General features: G+C 28.9%; 1 protein-coding gene across 1 annotated transcript in view; it reads left to right on the top strand.

The window, feature by feature from the left end:
* The window catches only part of LOC114256712 (uncharacterized), a 65,836-nt gene that overhangs the window by 4,105 nt on the left and 46,052 nt on the right, over positions 1-15,679 (top strand). The window contains exons 4-5 of the mRNA XM_082879381.1: positions 4,875-4,939; positions 9,110-11,869. Coding sequence (XP_082735507.1) covers positions 9,236-11,869 — 2,634 coding nt within the window. The 5' untranslated portion in view covers positions 4,875-4,939; positions 9,110-9,235. The remainder of the gene's footprint in view (positions 1-4,874; positions 4,940-9,109; positions 11,870-15,679) is intronic.

Below are 15,679 nucleotides of genomic sequence, written 5' to 3'. Positions count from 1 at the left end.
TTTGGTCGGATGAACAGCCACCAGAGAAGAGAGACGATAAAATGAGAGCGAGAGAAGATGAGAGGCGGTGGTGGTGGGGTGGTTGGTGGTTGTGGTAGTTGGTGGGAGCGTCGCAAGAGGAGAGGAGGAGGACAAAGAGGGGAAAGGTAGAGGAGAGAGAGGTTTGGGCTTAGATTTTGAGGTGAGAGAGAGCAAAGAGGTTTTGTTGAGTGATGATTTAAGAGGAGAGAGAGTGAGAGCATTTGGGGGAAAAATAAAGACATCTCAACGATTGAATTTTGGATGAGACAATCTGAATCATTGAAACAAAATATATCTCTGGTACATTTTGGACATTTTCAAAAACTTTCTTGCTATATTAGGTTTTGTTTGAGATGTGGATTGACTTTTTGGCCTCGAGTTAAAAAGTCTAGTTTGGGATGGACTTTTTGACTTTTTTGATTTTTGTGAGAGAAAAAATGAAATGATTATAATTTGGATGTGATATTTTGTCTTATTGATTTTTTAGTTTATTTTTTTTTTGGGGGGACAATTTTAGCCAAAAATCCAACCCAACTATATGCCAAATGAGTGCTATATAGATTTGAGGTCCCGTTTGTTTTTAGAGATAGAATGGAAGTGATTGATAGTGAGGGGATTAGTAAAATTATGTTTGCTTTGATGGTAGTTGTTAATGTGAGGATTGTTAAATTATTACCCTAGAAAAGAAATATAAAATATTAAAACAAATAAAATTATGATTTTTACTTAAAAAAAAAATACAAAAATATTAAATATTAATGTTTAAAAAAAATGCCCAACATGTAAATAAAAAAATAAAAAACAAAAAAATCTAATTCCATGGGACTAATTTTCTAACATCATCTCCACTTCTTTTATCTTAATCCCAACACCCTAATTTTTAGAGGTAGAATGAAGGAGATTGATAGTGAGTGGATTAATAATGAAAAGATTGTTAGTGAGGGGATTAATAGTGAGGGGATTAAGTAAAATTATGTTTGTTTCGATGGTAGTTGTTAGTGTAGGGATTGTTAAATTATTTTTATATAAAATAAATATAAAATAATAAAACAAATAAAAAATACAAAACATTAAACATTAATTTTTTTTTTAAAAAAATGCCCAACATGTAAAAATTTTAAAAAAATAAAAATAAAATAAAAAATTTCTAGAAAAAAATAAAACAAATAAAATAATGATTTTTACTTAACAAAAAATACAAAAAATTAAACATTAATGTTCAAAAAAAAATGCCAGACATGTAAAAAATAAAATAAAAAAAAAAATTTCTAGTCCGTCGGACTATTTTTCTAATACTAAGTCTTGGAGGCCCCTCCAACTCCCATTGGGGAGCTCAATCCTAATCCGGAGCTCACTATCAATCCTCTCCCCATCTCTCAAAATAAACACAATATTAGTAGATCCCACCTCACTACCAATCCCAATTCTCCCTCTAACTCTCCAAGCAAACGGGGTTATAGGATTATGAATTCCCTTTTCATCTCTCAAAATAAATATAACATATAGTGCGTTTCACTTCCATCTCAATCCCACATTTGTCTCCCAAAACAAATGGGCTCTGAAGACTATCAAGTTTTGAAGACTATCAAGTTTTGGAAGGCCACGATAAGCTCTATGTTTGGGATTCCAAAAGTTCACTTTTAAGTATTTTTGTGTAGATAAGTTTTAAAAAAGAAAATAAATTTATTGATAAAACGTAGTCACATAATTTCTGTGTATTTTTTTAAAAAATAAATAACAAATATAATTTAAAAAATATATCATTAATTTTTTAAAGATGGATACATTAAAATTATATAATTATATTTATTGAATTAATATGATTTTTTTAAGAATAATCTAAACATAAGTACTTAAAAATAAATAATTCAAATTAACGAAACGGAAGTTGAGGGGGGCTCACACACCAAAAATTCGACGGTGTAATCCTATAATCCTTTAGACGACTAGAGAGATGTCAAGGGATATGTACATAAGCATATTTTGAACATTTATTTATATCTTATATTGTAATAGTAACTGCACTCTCTTTTTGAAAATTTTTATCTTCTTTGGTTCCAATTTTTTAAATTCAATTTTTTAGATATTGATTTTTTTATATTTTTATATTTTTTTTTGTTTTTAATAAATTTTTTTCAATATTTTAAGTAAATTTTTTACTTTTTAGATACACTTAATATAAATGCAATTAAAAAGTATAATATTTATGAAAAAAATTATAAAAAATTAATACCAAAAATAAAAAAATACAAAAATTCAGTATTTTTTAATATTTTTATGTATTTATTGATTATTTAAATATTTTCTTACAAATATTTTATTTTTTAGGTGCATCTAATTACCTAAAATATTAAAAAAATTCATTAAAAATAAAAAACACAAAAATAAAAAACTCAATTTAAAAAAAAAATTGAATTTAGAAAATTGGAGCTAAACAAATTTGTTAGAATAAATTCATATTAGATCAAGTCCATATAAAAAGATGTTCAAAATTTAAGTCCCTTGGTTATTAAACTGGGAGCTAGTTTCTTTTCCGGTCCATAATTTGGATTGGAAATCATTGTTCGGGACTACGGATCCCATCTCAACGTCGAACCATTCATTTTATTAGGTACTTCATGTACATTATCCATACAAAAAATTATATCGATTCGATAATTATTTTTTCGCTTTTGTAATGAATAAATAAAAAAAACAAATGAAGTATTTTAAAAACACAATTGTTGTCCATTTTTTTGTTGACAAATACGATAAATTGAATAAATTACGATTATCGGATCAACTTAATTATTTAAAAAAAAAATGATATAAGAAGTGTCGAACAAAATGAACTATTTGAATAATTGAACCAATACACTTGATGCACTTCACAATCTAGACTAGTTCCATACAATCCAAATTATGAACCAGAGAAAATTCATCTCCTTTAAATTTTGAGAGCTGAGATCCACACTTTATACGTCTTTTTCTCTCGCCCCAAACTTATCCCAAATCTTTCCATGAGCCGTCTTGCTAGTCCCGATTAATCCACCAACTCGATCAATGCTCGTACACTTGTCACTCTATATCCAAATTTAAAAGGTTAGAAACACTAAATATTTTACTTAATTTTTTACAAAATATTCACATTAGATGGGTTTCACATGAGGGTGGATCTCACCCCCTCATGTGGTTAAATCTTTGGTAAACTTTTTGTATGCCTAACATTGCTCACGGTGCTAAAATCTTGGAATCTCAGTAGTATCATTTTTTTTTTATTCTGCAGACTTACATCTTTAAAAGGAATGATTTGTCTCATGTTGAAATTTCAACTGGATCACATAGTTAAGATTTTTACCAACCAAAGTTAATCAACGGAGTTCTTTTACTAGTCAGAATTAATGAAAGGATTCAACTAGAGCATGAGTTAGAATACTGGGCCAAGGAATTTCACAATTTCATTAAAAAATCATGTCATTTGGTCCATGGTGGGGAAAATTGCAATTCTATGGTATTGATCTATAATTTTTATGATACTACATAGTTGCATTGTCATGAATTTCCTTGGCCTTGACATGCTTCGAAATAGATCTATTCATTATTTTTCTATAGGTTTATTTGTTGTTGTTTTTTTTTAAATTTATTTTTTATTTTTAATATTGATCTTTTTTTTAAAGATCTTGAAAAGGCAAACACAATTGGTTTGTTTTTCAGAAAAATTTTTGGAAAAAATTCTCAACAAACAAATTTTCAAGAGTAATCAAACCAAACAAATTTTTTCAAAAAAAATCTCAAAATTTTGTTTGGTTACCTACTTTCCAAAATCACACACTCTCTTTCATACACATCAAATCAATCACTTTTTTTAAAACTTTCTCTCCAAAACAATTTTCCAAAATCATTTCTGAAAAAAAGGTAAACAAAACAAGTTTTCGTACTTTTTATCTTAAAAATTACTTTACAAACACAAACCAAACATACCCAAAAATATGATTTTATTAAAAATTGATATATGTAGTTAAAGTTATAACATCTTAAAATTTTATGAACACTACACATAAAAAGGTAAATATGTCAAAAAAATTCTTTGCCATAAAATGTTTAGACTTGCAAATGAGAAAGTGTTGTGCATGTCAGCTTGTAACTAAGAAAAACCAAAATTTGGATCTCTGCCACAAAACAATCAATGAGCGGAACTGTTGACCTATTTTTCCTACATTTATTCATTTTTCTTGTGATTGTTTATTAACTAATGTAAGTAAATTTCTCTTTTATAAAAGTTAAATTTATTTTGTTTGATACACTTTTTTTTTTTTTTTTAATCTCGTTTTGCTACACTTATCAGTCTTCTAATAATTTTTTTGACTTCTTCCTTACATCTTAATATATGGACATGAGTACAATAGGGGGTTGAGAATCCATATAACGTGGAGCAAAAGTTATAGAATTATGGCTTATCTTCTTTGACATCAAAGATCAAATAACTCAATTTTTTGATTAGCAAAATAAAATCTACATTAATAAAAAATACTCGTATTCTCAAGAAATAACAAAAACTCTCTTATTGTGATTGTTAACATAATAACTCTTAATTTTGTTGCCTTCTACTGCAACAATATTCATGTAGTGAGATTCTGTTTCTGCATTATTTCAAGCTCATTTTTCTAGGTTTGTGTAATAGATTCGTGAGCATTTTGGATTTGCTCAATTCTAGTGATATTGAACCATATATGTATTTTTAGGTGATATCTAGGTAGTATGTGGAAATACATTTCACCAAATGCTCCCACATATGTTTTTGTCTCGAGATAGATTGCAAGCTTATCTCATAAAAATGTATCTACTCATTAATTTTTGTTGTTGTGGACAAACAGATCTCTTGCATGCTTATCTCAATTCATGATTTGGTGAATGTATTCTACAATTTCTTTAAATTAAGGTAACTTCTGTCTACTGTAATCTTTAATTCTTGTTCTCAAACTTAAATGCACAAGTTCTAAACTATGTTTGATCAACTAATTGGATTAAAGACAAAATTCATTTATATGATCAGAAAGGTTCTATATGATTTTGGATTAAAATACAATTGTTAATTTTTCCATCCACAGTAACAGAAGGTGTATCATGCACACTGTTTTTTAAAATGACTTGATTATAAAAAAATAAATTGAAATTAACACAATAAAGAGACAATTTTATCTCGATCTTCTCCAAACCTAAAATTAAATTAAGATGTAATTAAAATAAAATAAATATATAATTATGGATTGACCTAAAATATAAAATATAATGAAAGAGTGATTTAAAATATAATTAAATTAACATATAAAATAAATAATTATTAAGGATTGATCTAAAATATAATTAAATTAAAATTAGATTAAGATGTTAGGAATTACAATAAATAATTAAGGATGTATGATTAATTGTGATCTAAACTATAATTAAATTAAAATTAGATAAAAATAGGAATTATAATAAATAATTAAGGATTTTACGATTAATTTTGATTTAAAATATAATTAAATTAAAACTAGATTAAAAAATTAGGAATTATTATAAATAATTAACAATTTATGATTGATTATGATTTAATTGAATTGATTTTAGAAATTATAAATTATGTATATGAGAGAGGAAAAAAAGAATATATATATATATATATATAAAACATAAGATTTAAGATTATTACAATCATTTCATATTTATAATTAATGAAATTAAGGGTTATATGTTGGTCCAAAATTAGATGGGGCCTTTCTAACTATATTTGAACAATAGGAGAGCTAAAATGTTCCAATCTCAAATCACGAAGAAGAAAATATAATGTTAATTTGGTAATGACCATATAATACAAAATTATGAAATATTGGAGTCAATAGATTTTCGGCCAAGAGGGTGAACAAATCAATTTTAATTTCAAATTGTTCTTTTTTATTTTTTGGATAAATAATTTCAAATTATTCTATTTTCAATTCGCCAATTAAAAGTTTGTCTTATTTTGTTAGGCTTAATAGTGAAAATCACAAAAAATCACGAGTAAATTACACTTTGCATCCCTATACTTTGCACTAAATTTCACTTTGATCCCTGCATATGAAATTGTGACAGTTAACCCCCTGTAATTTTGGTCAAATTCTACTTTGGTCCCTATACATGAAATCGTGTCAATCAACTCCCTTCACTTGGTCAAGTGTCAATGTCCCATTCTGTTACTATATTGTTTAAGTCTTTAATAGGAATTCAGTCTTATGATAAATGTGTGACTACAAAATGAGGATAAGAGAAGAAAATTATCCTTATTTTCCACCAATACTTACTTTGTCTCACGTGATAAACATGTAAGAAAATTAGGACAAAAAGTAAAGAAAACATAACTCTTTTCAAATAAATAAAGGTAGCAGAGAAATTAAAAAAGGGAAGAGGAATATTCTATCGTTACTGTGCAAAACAGAGTTTTGTGATTTCTATTTCTACAAAAAATCTTAATATGTCTCTTTACTTGTTCATAATTTATGTTTTGTTTTAATCGAATATAGACAAAATATGATGTAAATTTTGGGATGTGTATAGGCAGGAAATGTGCATGATTTTCCTCCTTTGCTCTTATTTTGTAGTCACATGTTTGTCGCATTACTGACATTTATTAAAGATTTATATGGTAGAGTAACAAAAGGGAGACATTGATACTTGACTAGAAATGTAAGGGTTGACTATCACGATTTCATGTGTAGGGACCAAAAGATTTGACTAGAAGTGTAATGGCTTGATTGTCATGATTTCATATATAAGGGCCAAAGTGGAATTTGGTGCAAACTGCAGGGTTGCAAATTATAATTTACCTAGGAATTTTTTAAAAATACAAATATTCACACATTCAATAAATTAGAAAAATATAAAATTTTAAGAAGTGAATATTTTTAAATGCATTCATACTAACTTTCGTACTTTCTAAATAATATCTTAATAATTAAAAGTATAAATGTTCAGATTTACAATTTCCACACTTATTACAAAATTCACACTATTATAATGCAAGGAAGATGAGTCTCATGACAATATATTTCTCAAAAGTATGAAATTTTATAAGTGAATTTTTTTTCACAATTTCAAATTCTAAAAAAGTGTATTTTTTTTTTCATTTTACATAATTTTGTATTTAATTGAGAACGATTTGGCTGAGTAGTTATAAAAAACGGATTAAATTCATTTTACCTCTTATGATTTAAATATAGTTAGAAAATTCCCAAGTGATTTTGGAGGATTAAAGTGTCGTTAATTTTTTCTTTCAAATTGACGGAAGGTGTATTACACACAATATTTTAAAATGGGTTTAGTTTTTTGAAAAAATAACATGAAATTAATACAACAAAAAGATTAATATGTTAATTAAAATAAAATAAAATACAATATAATTAACGATTAATTTAAAATATAAAATATAACTAAATATTTTAAGTAAGAATATAAAATATATAATAATTAGAAATTGATCTAAAATATGATTAAATTAAAATTAGATTTAAAATTTAGCAATTACTATAACTAATTGAATATTTAAGATTAATTGTAATTTAAAATATGATTAAATTAAAATTAGAATAAAAAGTTAAGAATTATAATAAATGATTCAGAATATATAATTAATTGTGTTTTAATTGAATTAATGTTTAAACATTATAAACTAGGTATATTAAAGGGTATTATAGTGATTTTACGTCTCTAATGTTAATGGTTCCACTTTAGTTCAAAATCATATGACGAGATCTTTCTGACTATTTTTGAATTATAAGGGTAAAGTGCTTTAGCCTCAAATCACAAGGGGATAAAACAAATTTTGCGTCATAAAAAATCTAAATTATATAAAAAAACAGATGTACATTTTAAAAGTTGTAAAATTTTAAAGTTTTGAAACATTAAAAAAGAAAAAAAGAAGTCTTTCACATAAGCATGTTAATCAACTAGGCCTAACCCAGTTGGCTACTATGACTTTCTTAAGGGTTCAGTCCCTAGGGAGGTCATAGGTTTAAATCTCCTTAAGGGAGTTGAATTAAAGAGGCAATCACTTGACTTTGTAAAGAATGCAGAGGCTAACTCTCACAGGTATTAATCTAACAATCAACAATTGACTTTCACTGACCAATATATATATATATATATATAAGCATGTTGACCAAAATAAGGATAAAATTGTCATAAAAAAACATCTAATTTCTATAAAAGGATTTCTAATATACAATTTCATACATATATAGAATTTATTGGATCACATTTTATTTCCATAATATTTATGGCCAAACAAATTCTTGAAAAGAGGCTTTTCACTAATTTTTCCTACACTTAAACGGATTCTATTTTGTTATGATTATTAACGTACAAATATTTGTGAATGCTTTATGTAGTATCTATAATTTCCCATCTCTCCTCAAGCGTTTCTCTGGTGTTTATCATATTTTCAGAATTTTTTTTTAAAAAAAAGAAGAAGTTTTTGGTAGAGAGAGGCTCAAGGTATGATAAACACTGTTTGATTCATAAATTTAGAGAGGGATTTAGAAAGGGAATAAAAAAGGTAAAATATATATTAAAAAGAAAAAACTAAATGTTTTTTTTTTTGAAAAAATTGAAAAATTAAATTAATTTTTTTGGATAAAATTAAAAATTTTGTGTCTATAAAGAAGCATGATGATGGAACATTGATGTGCAAAAAAAAAAAAAAAAATTTAAAATGAAAAAATTGATAATGTTCTCGATTTTTTTAGATAGTTGAATCAAACTAATAAGTAGAAGGGCAAAAACATGTAATCCCATATTCTGTTTTTTTCCCCATTACTATATAAAATTGATAATGTTGTTAGTTTTATAAATTGGAAAAAACTGATAATATTCTCAGTTTTACTAAATAGAATTTATTGATTTAAAAAATCTTAAATAGGACTTGAGTAAGCATAACATTTGTAAAAAGCACTTTTAGGTAATTAACTCTTTCCAGCTAGTTAATGTTAATTTTTTTTTCCCCGCGTTTTTTATTTTCCTAATCAGCAAAAGAGAGAATTTTATCTTCACTTTTTATTTCTCTTCTTTGATATCTCTCTTTTTGTTTTACCTGCAGATACAAATTGAGAGAGCTTTATCCTCTGAAATTCGAATCTCAAACTAGTTTCTTCTTCAATATTTGTTTCAAAAAAAAAAAAAAAAAAGAAAAGAAAAAAAAAAAAAGAGAAAAGGTGGATTGAAAATGAGTGCCCTGCAAGGTGTATTTTCAATTGTAGGGGCAATTACAGGGAGAATAGTTGAGCCAGTGATCCAATTAGTGGTGCTCCACGTTGGTTTTGTTGTTCAGTACAAGAAGAAGCAGGAGAAACTAGAAGTCGAAATTAAAAACCTTGAAGAGAAGAGAAAACAAATGGAAGAAAAAGTTGATGAAGCCATTACTCGTGGTGAAGAAGTTGATGAACCTGTTTCAAACTGGCTAGTAGAGGTGGAAGAAAGACTTCAGAAAATTAAGGATGACAATATTATTAACGAAAACATGCAGTGCTTTAAATTCTCATGTCCGGATTACATCTCGCGATACCGTATGAGCAAGGAAGCCGAAAACAAGATGAAAGAAGTAAGAAATCTCACTCAGAGTGGCAATTTTAGCACAGTTGCACATCCTAAGCCATTTGCTCAAGAACTTCAATTCCCATCATCAAGTGCAAACTATGCAAATTTTGAGTCGCGAAAATCGGTTTGCGAGAACATCATGGCGGCATTACAAGATTCCAATGTTAAAATGATTGGAGTATATGGAACAGGAGGCATTGGTAAGACGACAATGGTCGAAGAGATTGGCAAACAAGTGAAAAATGTACTTTTTGATGAAGTCGTGGTGGCAGTTGTCTCTCAGGACGCAAATGTGAGCAATATTCAAGGGCAACTCGCTGTCCGCTTGGGTCTGAAACTAATAGAGAAAACTGAAGTGGGAAAAGCAAATGAACTGTGGAATAGATTAAACAATGGGAAGAAAAATCTCATTATATTGGATGATATTTGGCAAGAATTGAACTTGAAGACAATAGGTGTTCCTATCACAGATGGAAACAAAGGTTGCAAAATTGTGATAACATCTCGAATCCGAGGTGTGTTGGAGAAGATGGAAGTTGATAGATATTTTCCAATGCAAGTATTATTAGAGAAAGAAGCATGGGCCCTGTTCAAGAAGAAGGTGGGAAATTTTGTTGACTCTCCTGAACTCCATGATATAGCTGATGCAATTTGTAAAGAGTGTGGAGGCTTGCCGGTTACTATACTTGCAGTTGGAGCTGCATTGAAAGATAAGAAAAAATATGTCTGGGAAGACGTACTTGATCAATTCAAAGATTCCATGCTCAAGAATATTGCGGGAATCGAGCCAAAGGTGTATGCTTCCTTAAAGTTAAGCTATGATCGGTTAGAATCTAGTGATGCCAAATCGTGCTTCTTGCTGTGTTGTTTCTTTCCTGAAGATGCTAATATTTCAATTGAAGTGTTGGCGAGACACTGCATAGCAAGAAGTTTGCTTGGACAAAACACAAATACACTAATAAGAGCAAGCCGTCGAGTACTTACAGTGGTCGATATCCTCAAAGATGCTTGTTTGTTATTAGAAGGTGAAGATGAAAACTTTGTCAAAATGCATGATGTCATTCGAGATGTTGCTCTTTCAATTGCGAAAGATGATGGCAAGGAAATTCTAGTAAAACATGGTGACAAAAAGTGGCCCGAGAAAGATACATGCGAATCTTCCTCAGCAATGTCGTTAAGGTTCGACAACAGTCCTGAGCTTCCGGATGATTTGGTATGTCCACAACTCCACACCTTGACCGTGCTATTGAGTTGGAATATGCAGCCTTTGCTTAATGTTCAGGATAGGTTTTTCAGTGGAATGGAGAAACTTGCAATTTTAGAATTGGAGAGAATCCGTATGTTGCCTCCATTATCTCTTGCTAATTTGGTTAACCTTCGGATGTTATGGTTAGATTATTGTGTGTTGGGAGACATAGCTATACTCAAGGATCTAAATAATAACCTTGAAATACTTAGCCTTCGAGGTTCTAATATCGAGGTTTTGCCATCCGAGATAGGACAATTGACTCGTCTTCGGTTGTTAGATCTGGGAAATTGTAAAAAGCTCAGAGAGATTCCACAAGGTGTCATATCCAATTTGTCTCGCCTGGAAGAATTATACATTTTAGATAGCTTTGACCAATGGGAGGCCACAACAACCAACAACAAAGGAAGCAATGTGAGCCTTGATGAATTGATGAACTTGACGCAATTAACCACTTTACAGATTCACATACCAAATGTCATGCTATTGCCCAAGGACTTCTGCTTTGAAAACTTGATCAGATTTAAAATAGTAATGGGTAAGGAATTTGATTTTTCTGGAACTTATTCAAAGTCGTGTCAACTTGCGGGTGTTTCCTTAATGGACAAGTTAATCGTTTTGTTGATGAGAGCCGAACAACTACATTTGCAAAAAATTGAAGGTTTACAAGAGGTGCTGCATGACAGAGGTGCTCCATCAGGGTTCTTCAATAATTTAATTGAATTAACAGTTCGAGATTGTAGGTTGAAATATCTCTTCTCCCTGTCCTGTGCAAGAGGATTTCCACGACTCCAGAGACTAGAAATATTTGATTGTGAGATGATGGAAGCAATAGTTGGAATTGAAGAAGAAAAAGATCAAGATGAACTCTCAAGTCAGGTAACTAATTTCAGTCAGTTGAAATATTTGTGTCTCGGGAATCTACCAAAGCTCATAAGCTTCTACCCCAAAGTGGAGAAGATGTCAACATCTGAAGGAAATTCTTCTACCCAGGCACAATTTTTGTTTAATGACAAGGTATGCTTTATCTATACCCTTTTTATTTGCTTTAATCCATTATATCTAGTTATTATAAATTGTTTTATGCATTAGGAATAGAATCAAACAGTGCTAGGGTATTTTCAATAGAAATCAAAATTGTTAATCCCTAAAAAAATCACCAAATGGTTGGTCACACCGTGGCAAGCATGAAATAATTACAACAAATTAAAATTTTAAAAATAAAAAATTATGAATAAACTTAATTTTTAAGAACAAAATATTTAAGTTGCTAAAAGTGTCATTGTATGTTTAGCGATGAAATTAGATATTTAGTGATAAATTATTTTTATCGTTTGACCACAATTTATCTAAGAAAGTGAATATCTTATGCCCCAAATTGTTTTCTTTTAAAGTGTATTTTATTAACCACATTTTTTAAATTTTGATACAAAAGTATGTTTTCTGACTTTTTAACAAAAGTTAGTCCCTAAATGTTTCTCCCTTCATTTTGGGGACTAAAATTAGATTGCTAAAACTCTTTCTCCTTTCCCTCTATAAATGAAGAGAAATATCAATTATTTCTATTATTTCATTTCCAAGTCAAATTTAATTAATCAATTTTTTTTTTTTTTTTTTTGTCACCAAGTATTCCAAATGAAGTTTTAGGGATTGGTTTGCTTTTAGATTTGCTCCTAAACAAAACTAACGTGCTCCTAGCCCCCTACCCATAATCTATATGAAGTAAAATTTAGATGAAGCCCCAAAGCAGTAATCTAAATTTTTTATTTTAAATGTTAAAAATACTCATTACATAGAAATATTGGTCCATCTAACTATATACAATAATGTGACTTTCCAAACTAGTTCAAATTTATGTTGACAGGTAAATTAACCTAGCAAAAAACTTATGCCAGCATGCTTGTGTGATTTTTATTTTTTATTTTTAAATCGATATAAGATTAATTATAATATGAGAAATATTATATCAAACTAGACAATTAAAATTCAACAGTAGACAAAGCCATATATTGTATCAATGGAAAATGCCAACTGAGTTGTGATACACGCAGTAGCTTGAAAATTTCTGAAGTTCTAACGTTTATGCTATAAAAAACTTTTGAGACTCTTAAAAAGGTTCTTTCAATTTGATCAACAATAATGGAATGATCTATTAAGTGTCAATTTTTAATTTTTCACAAATCTAGTCATATAAGACATAATTTTCTTGCCACATCATTTTGGATGAATTATAATATTTAAATTGTGATTTTCTGATATTTCTATTATAAAATCTAATAGTAAATGGGATTCAAACTCAAACATTACCATCAAGCCTAGACACCAAAAAATATACTCTTATTTAGGAGATTCTATAAGTTTCTAATTTCAATATTCTAGGTGGAATTTAATGTGTTTTTAAGTCAGAAAATTCTACAATACACACTCTTTAAAATGATTATTTTAGTTATAATTTATGAGATCATATGTATCTCTAATTATGACATTATTTTAGTTCTGACTTGTAAAATCTTTGGTTATACCTTATGTAGTATTTGGTTATAACTTTTATTTATTTATTTATTATTTTATTATTATTATTTTTTCAACTAAATGTTTAAAATAATATTATCTAAACGGGTATTCAAGAAATATTGTCATGCTAAGAGTGGGAATAGGCCAGATCGGTCAATTGTTTATGGTAATACTTTTTATTATTAATAATAATATTTGATATTGTAATAAAACTCAATAAATTATAATAGTTAAATATAATATATAATTTATACAAAAAAAAAAAAAAATCAAAAGTATAAAAGAAAAACCCAAACAAATATACAATGAATAAGGTTCAAACATTAGTAGGATGACTATCCTGATAAGATGCAATATAATGGTTTTGTCAATAGGAGTAAGGACCCCTAAAAAACAACCTTTATTGAGAAGGAAGATGATCTCCTTTAGTCCAAATTTTGAATTGGAGTGTGCCGTTTGAGCCCGTGAGGCCCACCACGGGTCTCATTTTGATGATTTGAAAAGTTCATTTTGTCGGGCACTTCGTTTATTTCATCCAAAAAAAAAAAAAAAAAGGTCAATCGCATAACTGTAATTTGTTTAATTTTTCACTAAAAATAATAGACAACAATTGTGTTTTTTAAAATAAATTATACATTTTTTCAGTGAGAAACGTAATAAATTGAACAAGTTATAATTATGAGATCGACCAAATTTTTTGTGTGGATGAAATACACGAAGTGCCTGATAAAATAAATGTCACGCCCTCAAAATAAACCCATTTATCATATATTCTTGACCTGCTTAGATAAAAGAGAATAAAGCATAATTTCATAAATCAGAGTATTCTTACAAATGTATTACATGTTAATAACAAAAGCAAATGCCCTACGGGCTTACAGCTTTCCAAGTCAAGACTTAGTTACAAAAGAAAGAGTACTAACTCTATACAAAATAAGCCCTTGGCTTGATATACATGTAATACAAGAATGTAATCACAAAGATGTCCCAGCCACTAGGCCTCTCAAGCTACGTCTTTGGAGGTGGTATGCTACCTGTACTTGAAAATGATGTCCCATATAGGGTGAGCCAACACCCAGTAGAGATATGCTAAACACAATATAAGTAATAACTAAGACATTAGCAATCGATAAATGTTTAACTCACATAAATCAATTCATAACCCATTTCAATTACATGACCAAGTGTCCATGTTTTATTCCAGTTCTTATCCAAATTTCCAATCATGGCTCAGAACCTGGCCATATACTTTAACAGAGATTTCATCTCATGTCAACAGTTCTTCCATTTCAATAATTCAAATGAGATAACAACTCACAACAAAATACTTCCATAAGTCTCAACAGATACACATATTTGCTGTATCATTAACACATACAAACACTTCCTTACTTCACAAGTGATACACGGATTTGCTGTATCAACACTTCAATAGATACACAGAATTGCTGTATCAATGGAGTCCAACCCCTATCTCCTCCTACATAACATCCGGTTTAGGAGTCCATCCCCTATCTTCCCATAAACCGTGGAGTACATCTCCTATCTCCTCCCACACAACACAACGTATATAAACAACTATCATATACATGTTCAATCAATACACAAATTCGATGTATTATTCCAATTGTCATATTCGATGACATATTCAATTAATTAGTTCCAGTTTGCTTAATCATCATGCATTGTCTACAACAATCACGACTATCCTCCATCGATAGCCCAAAGCAATTATTTCTAAACAGATAATAAATGCATCAATAGATAGTTTATCAACATTTTCAAAAGTGAGCGATTAATAAATCCAACTTCACTATTCCATCTCATAATGAGCCAATTTCATTATATTCAACTCAATTTCATATTCTCATAACAAATGTCATTAATTACTTAAATGACCCCATTATACCCAAACATGGCATTTTTTTCCTTTTTTCCAATATTGACCCAAAGGTCCAAATATCAACAACTAACATCAATAACCTCCTTTTTAAACCAAAAATAATTATATATGAGCCAAAAGAATAAAACCCTTCTTTTCATTATTACATAACTCAAACCCTAACTTCCCAAATCAAACCATCTATACAAATAGCTCAATATCTATGTTAAAACATATAAGAATGAGTAGAAATCCCTACCTCAAATTCGGAGCTCAAAGGAAGAAGATGAAGAAATTCAAAGTGCACCAAATCCCTAGATTTTCGGATTAAAAGATAGCCCTCAACGATCCATACAATTTTTTCAAAGGCCCAAGGTGAGGAAATCACACCTACTAGATCAATCTCTAGAGAGAAGGTAAGGTTTTAGAGT

Source organism: Camellia sinensis, chromosome 7, assembly GCF_055761805.1.
Source record: "Camellia sinensis isolate YWXY chromosome 7, ASM5576180v1, whole genome shotgun sequence".
Taxonomy (NCBI): Eukaryota; Viridiplantae; Streptophyta; class Magnoliopsida; order Ericales; family Theaceae; genus Camellia; species Camellia sinensis.
This window is presented reverse-complemented; position numbering and strand designations above follow the sequence as displayed.